This window comes from Peromyscus maniculatus, chromosome 8 (genome assembly GCF_049852395.1).
Source record: "Peromyscus maniculatus bairdii isolate BWxNUB_F1_BW_parent chromosome 8, HU_Pman_BW_mat_3.1, whole genome shotgun sequence".
Classification (NCBI taxonomy): Eukaryota; Metazoa; Chordata; class Mammalia; order Rodentia; family Cricetidae; genus Peromyscus; species Peromyscus maniculatus.
This window is the reverse complement of record NC_134859.1, coordinates 82,622,136-82,645,637: the sequence shown is the minus strand read 5'-3', so window position 1 is coordinate 82,645,637 and position 23,502 is coordinate 82,622,136. Positions and strand designations below refer to the sequence as shown.

The following is a 23,502-nucleotide window of genomic DNA, read 5'->3' as shown; positions in this document are numbered from 1 at the left end:
CAAAAAAAAAAAAAATCAATAAAGGACTTCTGTTAAACCCGAGAGCACTTTTAAATTCCTATGACTAACAGAAGATCACGGGAGGAACCCTGTGAAACGTTTATGAAAGAGAGGATGTGTAGCAACAGCAGCATTCAGTATTCCTTTAATTCGAAAGGGTAGGCATTCAGGAAGACTTCGGATGAGAAAAGGATGGCCCAGAGACATACTGGCTGACCTCTGACTATAAAAGAACACTCAGCCTTCAGTGAAAGAACAGGAAGAAGGCGAAGGATCAGGGCGGATGTAGTAACAGAGGTGTCGTACGTGGGGAGTAAGATACAGAGAAAGAGCAGCAACATGGGGAAGAAAACATAAGTGTGTTCACGATCCTTAGCCAGGTTTGTAGCAAGTTAAGCCCTTTGGGTTAAGGGTGAATTCCAACAGTCATGCAGAATGAAACAATCAGAGGTAGGATCCAGACCAGGGACAGAAGGTTCCAGGACATGGGCTTTTTGAAGGCACTCGAGAGCTGTGATGTAGACTAAAGCCGCACACAACAGCCGAGGGTCAGAAGAACAGGTAACTACTCACTCCTGTGGCTACAGTAATAGAAACAATACCAGGAACACTGTCACTGTGCACAAAGCAACCAAGAACACCCAGTTAACAGGGTGGAAAGACTCACTCTATCACAACACAGCCTCTACTAAGGGAACAAGAAAAAGGAATTTATTTTCAGAATATATAGGTCTGCAAAGTAGTTTTGATTTACATGTGTGATTTTGTTGTTGGAATGGTACGGCATCTGGCTCTTTAAACAAATTTACTGAAGCTAGAGCTTCAAAGTTGGGACATTCAAGGAATTTGATTTTCCTTAGAATCTTGCAAAAGCTATTCTCTAAGATGAAAAGGTCTGATTAAAAGTCTATAAAAAGTCTAGCGAGTATAAAAGTATAGAACTGTGAAGGTGGACATATTGACAACGTTTATGGCTTCCATAGCAAGTGTAGCGAGGATCTCTGGGTTGCTTTATCGAGGTAGTTCCAGGGTTGGAAGGTCAGCATTGCTTCTCATGAATGCTACAGATGACAGAAGCAGACCAGCTAGTGAGCTGTTATTGCATAACAACGCCACTATTCTAATGGCTAATGACCTTTTATTCCTGAAAAAAGAAAAAAAAAGATGGCAAGAGAGAACCCTTGGGGAATTTTCTAACTTAAAGTAAAGAAAAAACTTAAAACCCAATAATGTTTTGCTCAGCTTCAGAGTTATAACAATCCCAGCTGATTTTTTTAAAGCGTTGATAAAATGGTTATATGTAACATACCTTCTTTTCATGACATGTTCCACAGATAGTCTGGAACAGCATCAAAATCTACATCATGTGGACCATCAAAGTAACAAGTGGTATTTTTCATACAGTAGCTTAAACAGAGGGTTCCTTTAACTGAAACGGGTTCTTTTAATGGAAGTTTTAGTTTTTCTCTCTTTAACACAAAAACTCACCCACCATAGTGTATTTTCCTAACCAAAATCTGCAAGAGGGAATAAATCCATATATATATACATGTATATATATACACACATATATATATACATGTATATAGATACTGATTTATTATACCCATACACACACACACACACACACACCCCTGCAATGGAGTTCTCTGCTTCATAGTCTCAAATTTTAAATCTTCCAGTGAGACAAAAATGAAACTAAATACATATCCAATAATAAAAACTGAAATTTCAAGGAGTTAAAAAATTCAAAGTATCCGAGATTTTGCCTCTGGTTAGCAGTGGCAGGGGTCCAGCTCAGAAAGATGCTTCCAAATGAGGAGGTTCTTAGACAGGACAACTCCGGAAAGGCCCATGCACAAGGACTGATTTAGAGTTCCTAAGATGGTACATGGAAATAATTTTCAAAGGTTTCTTTCAACTTTATTAAAGTTTTATGTGGAGACTTCTCCATTTGCTAAAAATAAGAATCAAGTAAAAAATAATATAGAAAAATGAAGCCACATTCCTTTAAAGGGTTTCTCTTCTTTTCGTTCAGTTTGGAAATCTAACCCAGTATGAGCTCACCTGACTCCATTTGAGAGCAGCAGCCTTTTATTAAATCTGTGAGAAAAGAACAAAAGCCGTACAACCCAACCTCTAAAAATGTAATGCCAACTCAAAAACATCCTTGGAGAAGCCAGGCAGGCTGAAGCAGGCACCCATAATCTCAGCTCTTGGGAAGCTGAGGTGGGAGGAGTTATTGGTTTGAGGCTACCATGGTCCATGTAGGGAGTTCAAGGCCAGCTTGGGTATTTAGTGAGACCATTTCTCAAAAAAAATGACAACAATAAAAAGTTTTTGGCTACTGGCTGTTGTGGTTTACTCCTCTGGACCCAGTCCTCAGGCTGTGAGTTTGAGGCTAGCCTGGTCTACATATAAGTAAATAAGTAATCCTTGCAACAATAAAAACCATTTGAAGAGCAAATAATCCTGGTGATGATACAGGCCTTTGAAGGTAGTATAAAGTGACAACGAGAAAACCTCCTTCTGGAACGTGGCCTGTGTCTTTACAAGACAAAAATACAGATGGGCCTAGAACGCAAACTCCTCCACGGCCTTTTTTCTAACAGATAACAAGGATGTAAGGGGTTCTGCAGAACTCTTGGGGTGCTGCAGCACACGAGGGCGGGCATGCCACACAATGCAACTTTTATCCTAGGAGCGGACCCCAAGCACAATTTCAACCCTGAGTTTGAGTCTTCAGCACGTTAAACCCAAAGCACCTGCATGCTTCAGGCCCAACCCTGTGGCCCCTGTGCTCAGAAGCATTTCTGTGTGGATTTCATTATGCTCATTATTCACACATGAAGCTGGTGAGAGTCAGTTTTTAGAGCAGGTTCCCTACAAATTCCAAGTCAGGGAAGATATACTTATCCAGGAAAAAAAACATGGCATTTCTAGATTGTTCCACAATACATTTAGGTAAGAATTACACAGTGTGACAGTGCTAATTCATTGTTTAAAATTCCTGTTTTCCTGCTTCTGTTAAGGATAGTGGTGGTTATTGAGTTACTACTGGACTTCCTATGTAGCAAACAGTTTCTTATGGCTATAGTCATTTGAATAAAAAAAAAAAATCAAAACTGACTACCTGAATTTTTCAATGAGTATTCATAGTACATCCATAAAATGGTTGAGTCAACAGCCTCCAGTCTAGAATTCAGAATCTCTGCCCAATATCATAAAATCATTTAGTATAAAATAAGATACAACCAATTAACTAAGCTACAATTTATACTTTTTTGATAAAAATATTTTAATATTATAGGCTTGACCATGAAATATTGATATGTCTACATGAACGTGTGGATCTGCAGACTTCCCATGGGATACAAAGGAGACTGTGGAGGTGACTGGAGAGCCTCTAAAGGCGCAACAGTCAGAAACGAGGAACTGGCTTCCTTACTTGGATTGGGTGTGTGGGTGCTCCAAGAATGTATGCAAATATTAAAATTACCATTTATTAAAATGTATACCTAAACCAGAGGAAAAGTGTGTCCTGAGATACTTTTCTGCCTCAGCACACAATTTTTCCTATCACTGCAGAGGACACGGTGAAACTGGAGTCAATCTAGAAATATTAACCAAAACTAATGTAGAGGAGGATACTGAAAAGCAGGAACCTCGGCTCAATCCAGAGTCCATGTGTCCCCACTGCAGAGTTAAGTGGCCAGAAAAAAAGTGCGTGACGCATATCTGCACATCTAATATCAAAGATAAACAAATAACAGCTAAGGTTCTGATTTCAGAGCCTGAGGAAAGAGAAATGAGAGAGTTCTGAGATTTTTAAGGAGAGAAGGGGAAGGTAAGTGGCCCCCTTTTGGACTCGCTCTCTAAGGTGAAGAAGTGTAAGGTGTGTAGCTCCCTGCACACATCTGCCAGCTGAACTGAAACCACTGTGTCAGCCCTTCTTAGCTTTCCACATAATCCACTCCAGGGTGGCCACGCTCTGTGCAAGTTCCCCAAGTGACCGAGTGAGGTGCCCGGGGCAGAGCTGTCGCTCCTTCCTCATCTAAGATGCTGCTGTCACGCCTACCTACGAGGATGGGGCAGCAGTACTGGGGCAGGGGAGTTCCTCTCACTACAATAGAAATGGCAGGTGCAGATCAGTGTGGACACCCACACTTTAGAGACCGCAGACATTTTGAAACTTAAAAGCCAATTTGTCTTCTCCCCCCCATTTCTCAGCCACTATCAGCAACTACAGTATCTGTGATTTCAGTTCACCATTTAGCTTCTCTTACCAACTCTTGGAAAACACAGCAACTTCAAAATAAGAGATTCCAATTTATCTTCCCCTAACAGCTGAGCATGACACAGTTCCTACAGAAGTGAGGAACAGATGTGATCAAAAGGAATCCTCTGCCACTTCCTTCTGAAGGTGTTCACACCGTGCCTCAGATTTCCAAATCAGGCAAGCTTTTGATGACCCCACCCCAGCACAGCACCCACTGAATCCACAGGCGCAAAGGGACACCAAGGATGGAGGTGTCCGGGAGCCTGACGGACTGAGTGCCCAGCAGGGGTTTTCAAGTTCCTGAGCACTTGGGTTGAACCTTGCTTTTGTAGTAACCTGGTCTGCTGACCCCCATCCAGTCTCAGAAGCACCTTTGAGTTGTACGGATGTAAGAATAAATTTGAAATAGAACTTATTATATGTATCTTTAAGAATCACATTTTGATGATTATAAAAAATTTATCTATTTTACAACATGGGTTTAGCTACACTGAAAAAATTACACAGCTTATTGAAATACATTTCATTTTAGAAACAGACTACTAAAGTCTATACAAAAACTCTAAAATAATTTCTGTAGTAAAATAAGAGTGTGTTAAAAGAGCTACACAAAGAAGAAAATTCCCATCTTCTCTATAATGCTTGATATTGTGTGAAACGTGGCCAGCTCGACTGCAGTCAGCACCAAAAGCTGAAAAGAATTCATTACAATACACAGTGATACAGTTAATGCTCTGGATTAATCTCACAGCCTCCCCGATTAGTATAAAGGAAACCAGGCCTGTCTCCTCTTTGAGGAGAAGACCAGGATATAAAAGCAAGCATACCTCATCCGCTGATATGAAATTATAAAATCCCACAGTCTGAGTATCTGAAATTTAGAAAAGTCATCAGAAAATGCAAGCAAACTGAGCTTTAGTTCGGTGGTTCCCCTGGTTGCGAGGGCAGTCTTCTTGTTCACTCCCTCGGGTCAGTCTGATGGTTCACCAGCACAATGGCCAAGGCCCGGAATTCGGGAGCCGTGGAGACAGGGAGACCCCAGAGAGGCACAGCTGCACCCTTCTGCCAACTCACCGCGGGGGTGACACTCGGGCGGGCGCTAATGATGCTGGGCCTGGGCCGCGCTGTTCTTCTCTGCCAGGTGCCTCAGGAAGGTGTCCTCGCTCTGGCCTCTGTGGTTTAGGGGCTCACTCTTGAAGAGGGCCGGGGGTGGGGGCAGGTGAGGCACAGGTGGAATGGGGAGGTGGTGCGCATGGTGCGGATGCGTGTGGATGTGCAGGTGTGAGAAAGGGTGCGGGACGGGCCTTGAGGGAAGCGTGCCGCCGCCGCCGCCGCCCACGGGGTTCATACTGACTGCGGGGGCTGGGCTGGTGGGAGTGTTGGGCACAGCTGGAGCGGGAGCAGCGGGCGCCGAGGTCAGAGGGATCTGGACAGCTGGCGGCACGTTCACTGGACTGGTCACCCGGAAGCACTTCTCCTTGTGGGCCTTCAGCATGTTAGAGAAGCGGAACCGCTGGCCACACACGTCACAGGGGTAAGGCTTCTCGCCTGTGTGAGTTCTGCGATGCCTCTTCATGTTGGGCCGGCTGGTGAAGCTTTTGCCGCAGATTTCACAGATAAAAGGTTTCTCTCCTGAGATGAGCACAGACAAACGGTTGATGTTCGGGGTGTGAAGATGTGTGCCTGCCACTCACGCTTCCCCTCAGCATTCTGTTCCCCAAACTGAGACTTAACAGGTCACAGGAGGCACAAACACACCTTATAACCTACCGTGCTGGAAGGGGAAGGGGAAATTCGAGGCCGTGGTGGACGCTGCAGGCGTGACCTATGACCCTTGTCTCTGCCGGTTAACTACTGCTGTGCCACCAGCCCTGACTTGCAGCAGGTGCTCACACCACTGCGCAGCAGGGCTTGCTCAGGGAGCCTGCTCTGCTCCAGTCACTCCATGGTAGCTTTCCACTCTCACAGCAACTGGACGAGGCAGGACACTATCCCTACTGTCTGTGGGCTAGCTTGCCCAAGGTGATCTGTTAGGCACAAGTTAGCAACCCTTAAGTCTAGCTCGCAGTCTGTGCTGCTGGCACAGAAGCCACAGCACTTCCTACCCTCTGGGTGCATTTCTACCTGCATGAAAGAATGCATTTCGCACAGCACTTCCTACCCTCTGGGTGCATTTCTACCTGCATGAAAGAATGCATTTCTCACAGCACTTCCTACCCTATGGGTGTATTTCTACATGCATGAAAGAATGCATTTCTCACAGCACTTCCTACCCTATGGGTGTATTTCTACATGCATGAAAGAATGCATTTCTCACAGCACTTCCTACCCTCTGGGTGCATTTCTACCTGCATGAAAGAATGCATTTCTCACAGCACTTCCTACCCTATGGGTGTATTTCTACATGCATGAAAGAATGCATTTCTCACAGCACTTCCTACCCTATGGGTGTATTTCTACATGCATGAAAGAATGCATTTCTCACAGCACTTCCTACCCTCTGGGTGCATTTCTACCTGCATGAAAGAATGCATTTCTCACAGCACTTCCTACCCTATGGGTGTATTTCTACATGCATGAAAGAATGCATTTTTTACAGCACTTCCTACCCTATGGGTGTATTTCTACATGCATGAAAGAATGCATTTCTTACTTTTTTTATGTAACTCATAACTCATAACCAGGAACAAACACCTCTTTACCCACACCATAGTCCAGTTTCTTTATTATTCTAGTGGAAAGCTGGATCTCCTATTGACTCCTTCACAGAAGCCAGAACTCCACCCTAGCCACCCATGCTTCCTAAGAACGGAACTAAAGGGTCAGATAGAGCTGCCTTCCCCTTGTGGAAGAGCCTTTACTGTGACTCACACTCATCTTTCTGGTTGAATGCTGGGCCTAGCTTGGCTCCTTTTTAATCCATTTCCTTCCATCTTCTTTCTTCATTCTTCCTCCCTTCCCTTCTTTTTTAAGACAGGGTTTCATTATGTATCTCAGGCTGGCTCGGAACTCAAGATCTCTTGCCTTCAGATTCCAGAGCGCTGGGATTACTGGTGTGAACCACAAGTACCTGGCTCCTCCGTCACTTCCCTCTTCCCTTTACAGACAGGGTCTCATACATCCCAAAAGGGGACCTTATATTTCCTATGTAGTCAAGGATGACTTTGAACTTCTGAGTCTCATGCCTCCACCTTCCAAGTGCTGGTGTCACAGGCCTGAGTCATCATGCTTAGTTTCCCTTTAATCATCTTAAGAACTTCAAATACGGCCAGTGAGATGGTTCAGTGGGTAAAGGTACTTGTTGCCACGCCTGAGAACCTGAGTATGACCCCCATGGTAGGAGAGAATTGACCTCAAAAGCTGTTCTCTGACCACCATAAATGCTCCATGCCACAAGGTCATCCTCACCCCCAAATAAATATATGTAAATAATCAAACAAACTCTTCTAATTGCATGCTAAGTGATTCTGGTTATATCCATCTGAGAGAAATGCCATTGGAAACAATTGTATATAGCATAGGAATATAATTATTACCATGAAATCTATGTAAAGGTATCTATAATCTATTAGTAAAGCAAAACAAGTTATGAAAATATGTGCATAGCATTAGCCACTTTCATGTAAAATATGCACAGGAAAGGCATGGAAAGAAACACATTGTATTGTCAAGATTACTTCCAGGATTTCTAAGTAACAGGATTATAGATGGTTCATTCTTTCTTTCTTGTTTTTCTTTTTTTAAATGTAGCCCTGGCTGGCCCACAACTCCATATGCAGATAAGGCTGGCTCAGAGTGATTCAGCTGCCTCTGACTTTCAAGTGCTGGGATTACCAAGGCATGTACCACCACGCCCAGCCTTATTAAAAATATATATATATACATATACATACATATATACACGTCTATATATTTTATGTGTCTAAGTGTACTGCCTGCCATGTATGTTTCACATTCATGCCTGGTGACCACAGAGGCCAGAGGAAGGGACCAGAGCCTTTGGACTGAAGTTACAGATAGTTGTGAGCCAACATATGGGTGTGGGAACTGAACCCAGGCTTTCTTCAAGAGCATCAAGTGCTCTTAACACTGGGTCATCTCTCCAGCCCATTCTTATTTTAAATACTTGTCTGTATTTGTCTTGCTGAAATAAACATGACTTTCTTATTCAATAATATATATATACATACATACACATACATACACATTTTTTTTTTAAAGATAGGTTTTTGCTATGTAGCCCTGGCTGGTTTGGTAACCACTCTGTAGTCTGGGCTGGCCTTAAACTCATGGCAATCCTTCTGCCTCAGTCTCCTGAGTTCTGGGAAACAAGATTGTTCCCTAGTAAAGTGTTGAAAAGGACAGCTGTGCTACCTTCTTCAGCCCTGACCTCCCATCCTTGCTCTGAAAGTCCTTGTTTGTCATCTGTAGCAGCCACGTGGAAACAGTGCAAGGACCTCACTGACCAGTCTAGTGAGATCATACGCTCTGACTCACCATTCATTCATTCATTCATACACACACACACACACACACACACACACACACACACACCCCACTCACAAGCAGCACATACTGAAGGTTCTCAATTAACATGTTTAATTTTCTAGCTCTCTCTAATCATCTCCACTCATAATCTCCTGGCCATTGTGACTTGCCAGAGAAAGCTTCAAAGGAGTTGGGGCTGATTACAAGTCCATGATTCAAATGAAAAATCTTACTGAATTAGTAATCTTTTTTTTTTTTTTTTTTTTTTTTTTTTTCCGGTTTTTCGAGACAGGGTTTCTCTGTGTAGCTTTGCGCCTTTCCTGGAACTCACTTTGGAGACCAGGCTGGCCTCGACCTCACAGAGATCCGCCTGCCTCTGCCTCCCGAGTGCTGGGATTAAAGGCGTGCGCCACCATCGCCCGGCTGAATTAGTAATCTTTTACTTTTGTTTTTTTCTGTGACAGGGTTTCTCTGTCATGTGTAGTCTTAGCTGTCATGGAACTCTCTCTGCAGACCAGGCTGGCATCGAACTCATAGAAATCCACCTGCATCTGCTTCCCCAGTATTAGAATTAAAGGTGTGTGTCATCACTGCCTGGCCAATCTTTTACTTCTTAATATATTAGCAAAAATTTCCACATTTTTGTCACATGCCTTCACTTGACATAAACCCGTTACCCCTGTACCTCTGACTCATTTATTTGGCCTCATTGCCTACCTGTGCTTAATTGCTGGTATTAAGGTTACTCTGAAGCTTAAGATAAAATAAAATGTAATGTTTGAAGTCAACCACTGTACCATGCTCCACTTTGAAGAAGGCTGGGAAATGTGGGCTGGAGAGGACAGCTGAATTCACAAGATAACTAGAAAAGCCTGCACATTAACTTTTTTAGGGATCTACCTAGTAGACCCAGCTGACCCAGCTGGAGAAGCAGAATTGTAAGTAGCCTGAAGAAGGGCATTATACTGCTGTCAATCTTGACAGCACATCTCTCCACAATCTGTACTATCTATCACTTTGCTGTAAATAAAGCTATCTTGCTACTAAAAAAAAAGGCATTATAAATGAACAAGAGTCTGCAAGGAAGACAGAGAGGACTTGGGTGGTTGTCTTTTGCACTGTGCATGGGGAACAGTGATCTGTCCCACAACTCCAAGCATTCCTGCCTACGTGGCATGAATATCTTTGGCAGCATCAGAAATCCATCCATCTATCTCATGTAAATCTCCTTGAGCTTTCAATCCGGTCTCACACTGCTTACTGGTCATTTCCACTTGAATGTGCCACAGATCTCAAAACTAACAAAACAAGTTAAACTCATTATCCTACGGAGCAAACCGCTCCACTCTCCACTATTTTCTACCTAGAAGATCTTCTAAAGCCTCTGGGACCAACCCTTACTTCACCTCACTGGTCTACCATCTGTGTTCTTCACCCCTCACTGGAGCCAAGGTGAACTCTCAAAACTGTCCCTCACCAGAAGAGCCACACCTTTCTCACTGTTCTTTAAGTCCAGAGGTTTCATACGAGGTTTATGCTAGAGCCTCTGTGTCCTGCTCTCCAGTACCATGTCTTATACTCCTGCCTCTTTGCACATCCATGACCTCTTAGTTCAGTGGATTCCCAAGCTGTCAGCACAAAACTGCCATCAGCCTTTGCTAGTCTCCACACCCACCAGCCTGAGCATAAGCTTTGTGGAGCTAAGGGCTGTCTCCAGCTTGCTTACCACAGCAGCTTCATTTAGGAGGCTCTTCATCCCATTTTTGGTTTTTTGAGACAGGGCCTCTTTACGGAGCCCTAGTTGTCCTAGAACTCATCATGTGGACCAGGCTGGCCTCAAACTCAGAGAGATCTGCCTGCCTTTGCCTCCCAAGTGCTGGGATTAAAGGTGTGTGTGTGCACCACCATGCCTGGCCTTAGTAGGCTCTTAAAAATATTTTTAAAAGTGTAAAAACAGGAATTTCTTCTCACATTTTAATGCCCCTGAAACTGTCATTTACCTTATATTCAATGGCATATCACTGTTTAATTTACAACATTTTCTCAGCAGCATATAAATTAATTTTACAACTTAAAGCAACATGGATTCAATGAAGTATGGTGTTCACCATTTAGATCATTACATTACCTTCTTTTGCTAATTCTCTATCCCTGGCAATCTTCTCATAATTCAGCTTCTAATATAGAGTTTAGTTTAAGCAAACAATGTTGACCAAAAGGCATTAACAGTTCTGGCCTGGGCTGGAGATGTAGCTCTGCAGTAGAGGACTTAACTAGCACATGTTGAGACCCTAATCCCTAGGACAGAAACAAACAAACCTGATTTGAGAGATGGCTCAATGGTTAAGACCACTGGCTGCTCTTCCAGAGGACTTGGGTTCAATTCCCAGCAACCACATGGTGGCTCACAACCATTTGTAACACTAGTCTCAGGAATCCAACACCCTCTTCTGGCCTCTTCACCAGGCAAGCATATGATACACAGATATACATGCAGGCAAAACATCCATACACATATAATAATAATAATAATAATAATAATAATAATAATAATAATAAGTCTTCCAAACTACTTGCCATTCACATATAATAAATAAGCAATTTGATATCATCAGGACCATGTAGCATATCTAAGAACCTCTGATCTTGAGCTGCTGACTACAGTGAGCAAAGCCCATTCGAGAACCAGACCCCGTGATGATGCTTCCTACATTTATAATGTCCAATATACCTTGTTTTATTACTTGTTACATTAAATAGTAACAGAATCACCGAGTGTCCAGTTAGAGTAAAGCTGTGTTGAGCAAATTATTTACTCTTTAACCTCAGCTTCTTTATTTTAAACTAAAGACAACAACCCCCCAAATAGGTCACTGTGGAATAAACACAAGCTCGTGCTTAGAGCAGCATCCGGCACACAGGTGCTCAGAGTTATTGTCACTATCACTGTTAGTCAGTGGACCATTTCTGGAGGGCAGAAACCAGTTCTTCATTCATCCTGGTGTCCTTACGCACGTGGTATGAGGACAATCAGCAAACATTCTGCTTTAAACTTACCCTGTGCCTAGACTGTACTAGGAACCCTGCCTGATGGTGGTCAGCTTTCCTAGGTAAGATCTGCCTTATGTGGCTGGAGACATGACTCAGGGGTTAAGAATACCACTGACTGTTCTTCCAGAGAACTCAGTTTCAATCTCCAGCACCCACATGGCGGCTCACAACTGTCTGTAACTCTAGTTCCAGAGGACTGGACACCCTTACACAGGCAAAACACCAATGCACATAAAATAAACAAAAGATCTGCCTTACTTTAACTGCCAAGAAATAACTCAATCGATGCTAGTTCCCACAATGGGTGTGATTCCCACCCAAACAGCTTCTACGTATAAATGTCATGTCATCCGGCTTTCTCTCTTCTCCTCTAAAGCTCTCTAATCCTGTATTCTCTCAGACACTACAGTCATTCTTATTTAATGCCATGGAACTAGAGGGCAACCAGTTGCACAATTTTGCAAGCGAGGCTTGTTAAACCCACCATCCTGCTGCTTTCCCAGCTTTACCATCACAAACAATCCTGAAAGGCAGATGAAAGACAGGATGGGAGGTATTTCAATATTGGTGTTAAACAAAGTCTAATACACTTAACACATCAAGACCTACTGTCAACAGTAAGAAAAGCATAAGCAATTCAGAAAAGACAGATACTACTACTCAATAAACAAATGAAAAAAATTCAATCCTATTTAGTAGTTAAAAGTGCAAATTAATACAAGAAACCATTTCTCACTTATCAAGTCAGAAGGGCTTTCTGGCTCTGGCTGGAGAAGTGGGTTTTCTTTTTTACTTTTTTTGATTTTTCGAGACAGGGTTTCTCTGTGTAGCTTTGGAGCCTGTCCTGGATCTCACTCTGTAGACCAGGCTGGCCTCGAACTCACAAAGATCGGCCTGCCTCTGCCTCCAGAGTTTTGGGATTAAAGGCGTGCGCCACCACTGCCCGGCGAGAAGTGGGTTTTCATGCCCATGTGGTGAGGACAGTTGAGGAGGGTAACTTTGTGATACACACCATCAGGTGAGAAATGTTCATGTCTCTTTGCCCTATTAACCCCATTCCCAGAGCTTTACCCTAAGTAAATAATTGTGGAAATATTAATGATGTTATTCATTACAGCATTATTTATAATAGAAACACTGGACATAAACAACCTAAATATCCAACAGGGTGTTGGCTAAAGAGAAAACATCCTTTACTTTATAGGACTGTTATAAAGGTTGTGCTAATGAAATACTAAGTATAACAAACCAGATAATCTCTGGCATATCTGTACATAAAAGATGGCTACTTTCATAGTAAACTTTCAAGAAGGACCATTATCTAGCTAATAAAATTATATTACTGATAATGATATGATATATGATAAAGAAAGTTAAAAATCATGTTACAGGGTGCTGGAGCAATGGCTCTTCTAGACAGCTGGGCTTGATTCCCAGCACCACATGGTGGCTGAAACCATGTGGAACTCCAGTTCTAGGGGTTCAAGACCCTCTTCTAAATTCCAGAGGCACCAGGCATGCTCATGGCACACATACAAACGTGCAGGCAAAAATAGTCACACACATCAGATAGTCTAAAAACAAGTAAACAGGACCGGGCAGCGGCAGGGGTGCACACCTGTAATCCCAGCACTTGGGAGGCAGAGGTAGGCTGATCTCTGTGAGTTTGAGGCCAGCTTGGTCTACAGAGCGAGATCCAGGACAGGCTCCAAAACACCAGAGAAACCCTGTCTCGAAAAACCAAAAAAATAAAAAAAATAAAGAAAAGTAAATAAAAGCAGGTTGTGATAAAGTATAAAGATCCAACTGTATTATCACATGCATGGACACTGTAGACACAGTACTTGCCTAGACCTTGTTAAAAGCTGAAAGTTGTTTTGTCTGTGGTACTGGTTACTGAGTCTGCTCCTGCTAAGCACATGCTATATCACTGGCTACACGTTTAGCCCTTGGAAGAATTTTTTTTTTTTTTTAATAGAGGGCTGGAGAGATGGCTCAGTGGTTAAGAGCACTTGGCTCTTGCTGAGAACCCAGGTTCAGTTCCTAGTACCCAAATGATAGTTTACAATCATCCTTAATTCCAGTTCCAGGTGATTTAGTATCCTCCTGGCCTCCGAGGGCACCAGGCACACATGCAGTGAACATACATACATGCAGGCAAAAATACTCATACATATAAAATAAAAATAATAAATAAAATCTTTAAAAAAAATAAAATAAAATAGGAGCCAGGTGGTGGTGGTGAACACCTTTAGTTCCAGCATTTGGGAGGCAGAGGCAGGCAGATCTCTGAGTTCAAGGTCAGCCTGGTCTACAGAGAGAGTACCAGGACAGCCAGAGCTACACAGAGAAACCCTGTCTTGAAACCCCCCTCCCCTACAAAAAAAAAATAACAATAATAAAATAGGTTAAATTAGCCAAAATGTTATTATTTGGCTAAATCTTGGTACTCTCTGTGGTAAGATTTTATTTAGTTCCTCATTTTCTTTCTTTCTTTTTTGGTTTTTCAACACAGGGTTTCCTCTGTGTAGCTTTGGTGCCTGTCCTAGATCTTGCTCTGTAGACCAGGCTGGCTTTGAACTCACAGAGGTCCACCTGCCTCTGCCTCCCGAGTGCTGGGATTAAAGGCGTGCGCCATCATTCCTGGTCGGCCCTTAATAAGCATGTGTTCTTCTGATAATGGGGAAGAGGAAAAGCTAAGTGAATTGTATTCTTTTGGAAGAAACATTTAGTGGATGTTTTCCTGAAAGGTACTGAATTTTGGTAAATCAAATCCAATCAACTCGAAGAATATTGAGAAGGCTAGGTGTGAAACCCCATGCCTTTAATCCCAGTACTCCGGAGGCAGAGACAAGGCCATCCTAGTCTACAGAGAGACCCTGTCTCAAAAAATAAGACAAAACAAACAAGTCATTTACAGTTGACACGGTGGCACACACCTGTAATCCTAGCGTGGGAGCCAAAGGCAGGAGGATTGCTATGGGTTCCAGGACAGTCTGTGCTTCAGTAGGACAGTCTGTCTCAGAAAACAAAAAACAAAGACCAAACACACACAAACTCAAAAGGCATTCACATTAACACATCTTTTAAAAGCAGTTATAAATATAAGAGAAAATTTCAGTATTGTAGATCAATTTTTGTCTCCTAGGCTTAAAGTGAGATTTTCACTTACAAAGCAAATCTGTGCCAGGCATGGTGGTGCACACCTCTGACCTCAGCACCTAGGAGATCAAGGCGGGAGGATTGCTGTGAGTCTGAGACCAGCCTGGGCTGCACAGCAGGACTTCACCTCCAGACAAGACAAAACAGGAAAATAACATAAAGTTATGTTTGGGTTTAAAGACATATCCCCAAATGACTACCAGCGAGCAGGTGGGGCCATGTGTGCCCTGCCAAGAAATCCTTACCAGTGTGCGTCTTCATGTGCTCATCGAAGTACTGCTTCATGTTGAAGTCCTTGCCACACCACTGGCACATGAACTGCTTGTGCCCAATGTGGATGCTCATGTGGGAGCGCAGCTGGTACTTGTACTGGAACCTCTCATCGCAGTTCTGCAGGGGACACAGGGATGGATGGGATTGGAGGCCAAGCACAGAAGCGTCACTCCAGCCTACCCTCACAGCCTTATAGGTTGCTTTCATACTCAAAACACAAGCTGCTTATGGCGGCTCTTTGGATTTGCTATGTTCCTGCAGCTGAAAACAGGGGAAATTTTCTCATGTGATTATCACTGGCTCATACTCAGCTTTTCTGAATCACTGAGAAAGAAAAGTCAGCTACTGCGCATTACTGCCAAGCTAACCTAAAGACTGTGTGCTAACAAGACATTTCTCTTCCTAGCCGTGAGAGACCCCCAAACCCGGCGCACATCTGAAGTGCACATCCGAAGCTTCAGTGGTACCCAGCCTTGTGCTTTGCACCCCGCACTCTGTTCTCACGGCTGCATCATCAACACACCCTAGCTTTGGAGCTGGTCTGGGTATGGCCTGTTCCTTACCTCACATCTGAAGGGTTTCTCTCCAGAATGCTGCAAGGAGTGCACCTTGAGTGACATACTGCGCTTGAAAGATTTTCCACAGGTTTCACATGTAAATGGCATGTCTTTTGTGTGTGCTGTAACACAGAATACATTCAAACTCAAAACAATTCCACTAAAGCACCCAGACTGGAAGGGACAGACGTCCTAAGGTGTGGCCCTTTAACAGAAGTGTTCCGGAGGGAAAGGGACAGCAGTGCTCAGGAGAACTCTAGGTGGAAAGACTGTGCCGTCCGACCTGGCGATGCTTGAGACCTGCTGCATTTAGTCTCAAGGAGTTAAAACGAACAGCAGTATGGCGGCTCTACACAGCCTGCCTACCGTGGAGCAGAGTACTTCAGAGACCACCACAGGCTGAGTGAGGAGGGCAGAGAGACTTACCGACCATGTGTTTCCGCACGTGAGCCATGGTATAGAACTTCTTTTCACAAATCTCACAGGCAAATTTTTTTTCTGCATATCCATGGACAATCTTGATATGTTCATGCAGGGACCAGAGTTTCTTGAAGGATTTGTTACAGGAAACACACTGAGCAGGATAAACAGAAAGAGCCTTTATTTATGGAGACTTCAGGAGGCCATCCTGCCTCCTGGCAGATGAAATGGATCTACTTTAGATTTGTGGCACAAGGTCAGAATCTTGACAAAAAACTATTCCTCCATGGAGTCCACATTCCAACACCAACATATGTATATCCTACTGTCCAAGATCCAGTTTCTAGAAACCTTGGTAGCATATAAACAATGGCAGAATCTAAGGCAAGACTTGGAAAGCTCCACTAACAACAAAGAACTAATTGCTATTACCACTTCAGTGTTGCACTTATGAAAAGAACATTCACTTTGTTTGGCATATATATATACATACACACACACACACACACACCTACACACATATATGTATATATACATACACATACATATATATACATATAAATACACACACACACATATATATAGTTGTTGTTGTTTATTTTGAGATAGGGTGTCTCACTACAGAGCCCAGGGTGGTCTTAACTTACTATTGGCCAAGGCCAGCCTCAAATCATGATTCTGCCTCTATGTCCCAGGTGCAGGGAACATAAGTATACACTAGTACACCTGCTGGACCTTCAGGCTTGCTTATGACATAGACCAGCAAGCACAGCTGTCCCAGTTCAGGGTGTCATACAGTTATGAGGTGTTTACCAGAGAACAGAAGTATGAAATGAGCATAAATAAAGGCAAGATACATAAGCATTATAGATCTGAAGACTATAACAACGTCCTTCTGCATTAGAAAACACCATTTTGAAAAATTCTGTAACAAATGCTCAAGGTTTACTAACTTTCCCCGAATCTAATCTCCTCTGTTGCCATTTCCTAGACAGAAGCACCATAACCTCTAACCGCTGGCCTTTCTCCTCCTCCTCTTTCACACTTCCAGACCTCCTCACATCACAATGCCCAGCTCTTCAAATCATGGCTCATTAGCACCCTGGCATAAAGTATGACAAAATAAACAAAACACCTCTCCAGAGAGTTCTTGACAATGGCCAGGCTCTGAGGGATAAACTTAGAGAACTCAGTTACTAAAGCCTCTTGAGTACCACGGCCACTGCAGGCAAGAAGGACTCAAGAGCTCAGAGACAGGTGCTGGCTGGACATTGCCCTGGGAAAGGACAGACTACCCTGTGAGCCTGAGGTTGCCAGGATTATCAGGAGCTGTACAAAGAAATTCAACACAAGGTTCTTTAGGAATGTAAAGGGCCTCCTTTCTGAAAACTATTTCTTAATTTTTATTTATGTATATGAGTGTTTTGCCAACTGTATATATGTATAGTGTGTGTGTGTGTGTGCCTGGCGCCCAAGGCCAGAAGAGAGTGCTGGATCCCTGGAACTGCAGTTACAGATGGTTATGAGCTGCCATGTGGGTGCTGGGCACAAACTCAGGTCCTCTGCAAGAGCAGCCAGTACTCCTAACTGTTGAACCATCTCACCAGCCTGGGAATGCAGGAGGTTTTCATTCAGCAGAACCACACAACACAAGCACAAGAGAACATACCATAACAAGGAAAAGCACAGACGCTCATAAGAACTGCTGTTTCTGTAACTTTAGCAAATTCAAGTTTTTTAAAAGAAAGAAAGAAAAGAAGAAAAAAGGAAAAGAAAAGAAGAGAGAAAAAGAACCCACAAAACAAGTAGCTCCTAGAGACAGAAATGAGGAGGAACGCCTTTTCAGTAAGGAGCCATTATGAAATCCACGTTTGACCTCTAGGGGGCAGCACTGTACCATGCTCTGTTGGACTGACCCTGCAACCAACTCAGGGTCCCCAGGCACCTGCAGGGGAACACGGCAGAGTCTTTTATTTACCCAGCACGTCTCAATCATGATACACAAGCCAAATCAGTGGATTTTTAAATCTCTTTAAAGGAAGCCACTGACCTCAGTCATTGATTAAAATTAATTGTCAAAGAAAAAATTAAAGGTGATCACCAATATTAGCAGTTCCCAAACCAAAAGTATAACAATTTATCTTTTAAAAAGTCAGCTTTAAAATGGTAGATTATTATACATATGGAAACATAACAGACTTACCTTGTATGAATATACATTTACACACAAACATACGGATAAACCAATATAGCTGCAATGCATTCAACACCTCTTAACCTCTCATAATACAGTTTTTTTTGTCACATTAACAATACTGTACCGCAATGTTATGTAACCTACTGCCAGGTAAGCAACCTTTTCAAACAGCTCAGCCTCTGTTTAAAGTTTGCATATTCCCACGGGCTCGCCTCTTGACACATTTAGTGTTGCCATCTCTCCACGGGTGAAAAGAAACACACTGCAGGAGATCTTCCATTTCCACAGGTCTGAGTCATTATGGTCTCTGTCCCCGTCAGCTGCGCTAGCCTCTGGCATCCTTTTACATAGAAAGGAACCTTGCTCTACTCCTGACCTTCACTCAGTGTCTCCCACCCTGACTGAAGATGCCAGAGTGGATCATCTCCCGGGTCCTACAACAGTGACTCTCAGTGCCAAGCCGGAGCTGACTTTACATCCCAGTCAATCATCTACAACAGATCCCCCTTCCAGTGTGCCTGGGCTCCCACTAGTCCAGCGTCAGGGAAGTGTAACACTTTTGAAATACAGGATTAAGCCTTGGCTTTGAAAAAGACCCAAGCAGCAGCGTCTAAAACGATAAATTGGTGAACTCTGTCCCTTCAGCCTCTATTGTATTTATTCTCTTGGGCAGACACCAGATGACTCTGAACAGCCAGGTTCTATCCTGGAAAGTTTGCCCTCTCGGTGATGAGACCTACCTGAATGTTTTTTTCACAGTCTGTTTGCTGGTGAAGGGACAGCTCACTTTCCAGGACAAACTTCTTGCCACATTTATCACAGATCTGCATGCGCCTGTGAGTAACGTTCATGTGCTTCTCCAGGTACCAGCGAGTATTAAAGACCCTGGGGCACTTCTCACAGGTCAGAGTCTCTTTCTCTTCACACTTAGCTTTCTGGACTGGGGCTTTGGGCTCCTTGGCGGCCCGCTTCTTCCGCTTGGGTAGCTCTGCACTCTTCCTCCGGCCTCGAGTTGTGCGAGGTGTAGGGGAAGTGGTAGCTGCGGCAACAGAGGCAGCTCTCCGGGTTCGCCTTTGTGTAACCCTGACTTTCTCCACTCGCTTCTCCTTTTTCTTCTGCCGTCCGTTCTCTCCGTAGTCGTTGCTGTCGTCTGTGGCCTCCTCCTCGCTCTCTTCCTCTCCTTCCTCGCTGCTTGTCTTAAGAACAGGAGTCTCTTTGGACTGAGAAGAGACACCCTTTTCCCCTTTAGACACATTTAATGTTTGATTATTAAGGTTTACCTCCACTATGATCTGCTCCCTTTTGTAAGAGACTTCCTCCTCCTCCTCCGTGTCGTCAGAATTCTCCCGGTCTTCCTTGACAGTGTGCACCTCAGACACTGCCCTGGTCTCCCTGAAAAATGGCTGTTCCTCCGTCTCGTGGAGATGCGGTTTGCTCATCTTGGTGTCTACTAGCACAGAGTAAGGGCTTCCAGACTCTCGTTTGTACACTTTGGTGGACAGGTCGAGCTCCTGGCTGGCACCGTGGTAGAAGGTGGGTGGCGCCTGACTCCGACGGCTCTCTTCCTGTGCCATCCCTGCGGCATGTGCTGCACGGTTCTCAGCCAGCTCCTCACAAGGACTGGCTGTGTAGCTCATTGGGAAGTGGCCCAGTTTATGAAGCGGTGCAGACTATGGAGAAACCTTGAACACAGGGCAATCAAGACTCCAATCCGTCTCCATCCACAGAGAACTAACCACTCCAGTGAAAACGAGGAACTCCTGGAGCCCGAGTGCAGCTCCTCAGTGTCGGAGCGCCAGCATGTAAGTCAAACCTGGCTGTTCTTACGGCAAGAGCGGAGAGCACTTCTGACTCTCCTCCCAAGAGAGCCACAAGGGACTTGGAACGCCTTATCTACAAAGAGAAAGAAAACGGGGAAAATTATACCACCATTTCCTTCTTAGGCCACGTGTTTCTCACAACATACAAAATTTAAAATCAAACTCCATAAACCATGACGGATGGTTATTATTATTATTATTATTACTATTATTATTATTTTTTGAGACAGGGTTTGTCTGTGTAGCTTTGGTGCCTTTCCTGGTACTCACTCTATAGCCCAGCCTGGCTTCGAACTCACAGAGATCCACCTGCCTCTGCCTCCCGTGTGCAGGGATTAAAGAAAGGCGTGCGCCACCACCGCCCGGCTTGGATGGTTATTATTTTACAGGCTGTGTGAGTTCCCATTTTCAGTCAGAATGTACATTCTATCAGCCAAGAGCCACGTCTGTTAAGTTCATGCTAGCAGATAACAAGTCCTCAATGACTAAATAACTACCTACTGCTGCTGCATGATGTCTGTCGTGCCGGATGCCGCAGGACCGACTGCTATCAGTCTAGTGACACAAGAGGCCGTGGGACACTCAAGGACCCCTACAGGCAGTTTCCTTCAGCATCAGCCACCACATGCACGAGAGGGAGAACCCACAACAAAGGTGGTAACAGGAGCGGTGTGGACCTCTGGTGATTAGGAGTGAACTGTAAACAGAACTAACTGCCTTCAGGTCTGTCAGGGTAAAGCGGAGCATTCTGACATGTGCTGCACAGCTTACTAGATCCCCTCGACAGCTGGGTGGTTTTTCATGTGTCAGTTGCGGAGAAGTCAAAATTCTGAGAATTGGCAACCACTAGGTCGATGTGGTTCTAAGAAAACTAAAACCATCCATTAAAAAAAATCAGAAGGGCATCCAATTTGTTGGCAGCATGCCTCCTAGTGCTGGTTAGCCAGCCAGAAACAGCTGAGTCAAATGACTAACGCCGAAGGAACTGTCCTGTCAGGCTGACAAACGGGGGAAGCCGGGGTTTACTGAATGCCTGTCATGTGGCGGGCACTGGAGAAAATTCTATTCCTATCTACTTTGTACCTACTGCAAAACTTTGGGGTTGATTTTTAGTTAATTCAAAATAAGTAAAGCTTATTTTTTTTTCTTCCTTTAATTGAGACAAGGGTCTCACTATGTAGCCCTGGCTGTCCTGGAGCTCACTATGCAGACGAGGCCACCTTGGTCCCAAGTGCAAGGATTGAAGGTGTAGCCACCACTTCTGGCTTTTTCTTAATAAAACTGGTTCTACTTGCCCTGAATAGATGAAATCGTGCTATATTGTCTTTTCTTAAAAATAATCTTAATAAGAAGCTATTCAGTACACCCGATGCTGAACTGCTATGTTAACTTTAACAAGTCGAACGGGAGTCACCTACGCCTCTCTGACCTGTTCTAGATAAAACAACTCATAATATTAGGGAAGAGAAGGTGTGACCAACTTCATAAAGGTTCATAAAGGGACTAAAAAGTAGAGTTAATTTCTAACCTGAATTTTTACTCTCAATCCTAAGCTGTACCAACAATCTACACCTTAGTAGTCTACCAGTGCAAAAAATGGAGCCAAGGCAGCAAACCACAAAACTGTAAAGCTTGGCCGATTCTCTGGTTTATAAAATAATCATAAGGATTTGCATTTATACAAAGCACTCTGTCACATACTTGTTGAACATTTAAGTGCATCCCATCTGTTAGGTATTACAGGAGTTTTAACAAGCTAGCTAGAAGAGAACAAAGCAGAGTTGCTTCTAGGTACTACCTAATGACTTGCAAGCACTAACAGTCCCCACGTTTCCACACAAGAACAAAACCAAGTATGTATTACTCATCACACAGCCAGCTTAAGCAACTTTAACTTTCACCAAATAAAAGCCCCTTGGGCCAAAGATGCAATCAAATACTAAATAAGCTACATTTCAAGACCTATGGAATTCCAATGAGCGTTCAAAGCACTTTCCATTATTCAGTTCTATCCACAAACATCATCTATAGGCAGAAATATGTTTTAAACAAAAGGAACTGTTTATTTTTAAGGTAAGGAGTTTTGTGTGTATTACTGAGATAGTTTCTATTAAAATTCAACACCTGTCAAGAACCAGAAGAAAACATGGTGTGGCTCTGCCCACCTGTGTGTCCAGGAGGAAGGGATGAGAGAACATCCCAAAGCCAAAGTTATTTTGGTCTGTATACCAAGTTTGATGCTGGGGTACTGGAAGGGCTCAGTCTAGCCATGACCAAGGGTAGTTTTGTAGGATGCACATTTTTAACACAGTAGTCTATCTTTAAGATGGCTAACCAAGGGGCTGGAGAGATGGCTCAGTGGTTAAGAGCACTAGCTGTTCTTCCACAGGTCCAGGGTTCAATTCCCAGCACCCACATGGCAGCTCACAACTGTCTGTGACTCCAGTTCCAGAGAATCCAACACCCTCACACAGATATACATGCAAACAAAAACACCAATGCACATAAAATAATAAATAAAGATGGCTAACAAAAAAGAAAGAAAACCTATGTAGAGAATGAGAATATACAGGAAATGTCTTCTTTACTTAAAAAACAAAAAAACAAAACAAACAAACAAAAAAAAACAAAACAAAACAAAAAAAAAAAAAACAGGGTCTCACTATGCAGCCTTGGCTGACCTGAAATTCTCTCTATAGATGAGAGTGGCTTGGAACTCACAGAGATCTGCCTGTCTCTGCCTCCAGAGTGCTAGAATTAAAAGTATGTACCATCATGCCTGGCCCTACAATTTTATATTTCACAAAAATTAAAAGTCACAAATACTTTAATTTTTTGAGATAGGGTCTCATATAGTTCAAGCTGGCCTCAAACTATGTAACTCAGAATGACCTTGAACTTCTTTTTAAAATTATTACTAATTTTATGTGCATGGGTGTTTTGTCTGTCTGTCTCTCTCTGTACTATGAGCACAGCTGGTGCCTGAGGAAGCCAGAAAAGGGCATGGGACCCTCTGGGATGGAGTTATAGACGACTGTGGGCCACCATGTGGGTGCTGGGAATTGAACCTGGGTCCTCTGGAAGAGTAGTCAGTACTCTTAACTTCTAAGCAATCTCTGCAGTTCCCACCTTGAACTTCTGACCCCCCTCGCCACCTCTCTTTCCTGAGCTGGGATCACCAGTAGGTGTCTCCACTCCAAGTCTGAAGTAGTGCTGGGAACCAAACTCAGGTCTTCATACATGCTGGCCAAGCAG

General features: G+C 43.6%; 1 protein-coding gene across 3 annotated transcripts in view; it reads right to left on the bottom strand.

Annotated features, from left to right (window-relative positions):
• Window positions 1–759: 759 nt before the first annotated feature.
• Window positions 760–23,502, bottom strand: part of Znf652 (zinc finger protein 652) — a 58,986-nt gene continuing 36,243 nt past the window's right edge. For all 3 annotated transcript variants that reach the window (XM_076543202.1, XM_076543201.1, XM_006971925.4), the window contains exons 2-6: window positions 19,168–20,320; window positions 16,237–16,384; window positions 15,817–15,932; window positions 15,226–15,370; window positions 760–5,911 (exon numbers count right to left, since the gene is read on the bottom strand). In XM_076543202.1, the coding sequence (XP_076399317.1) occupies window positions 5,379–5,911; window positions 15,226–15,370; window positions 15,817–15,932; window positions 16,237–16,384; window positions 19,168–20,064 (1,839 nt within the window). In that variant the 5' untranslated portion in view covers window positions 20,065–20,320 and the 3' untranslated portion in view covers window positions 760–5,378. The remainder of the gene's footprint in view (window positions 5,912–15,225; window positions 15,371–15,816; window positions 15,933–16,236; window positions 16,385–19,167; window positions 20,321–23,502) is intronic.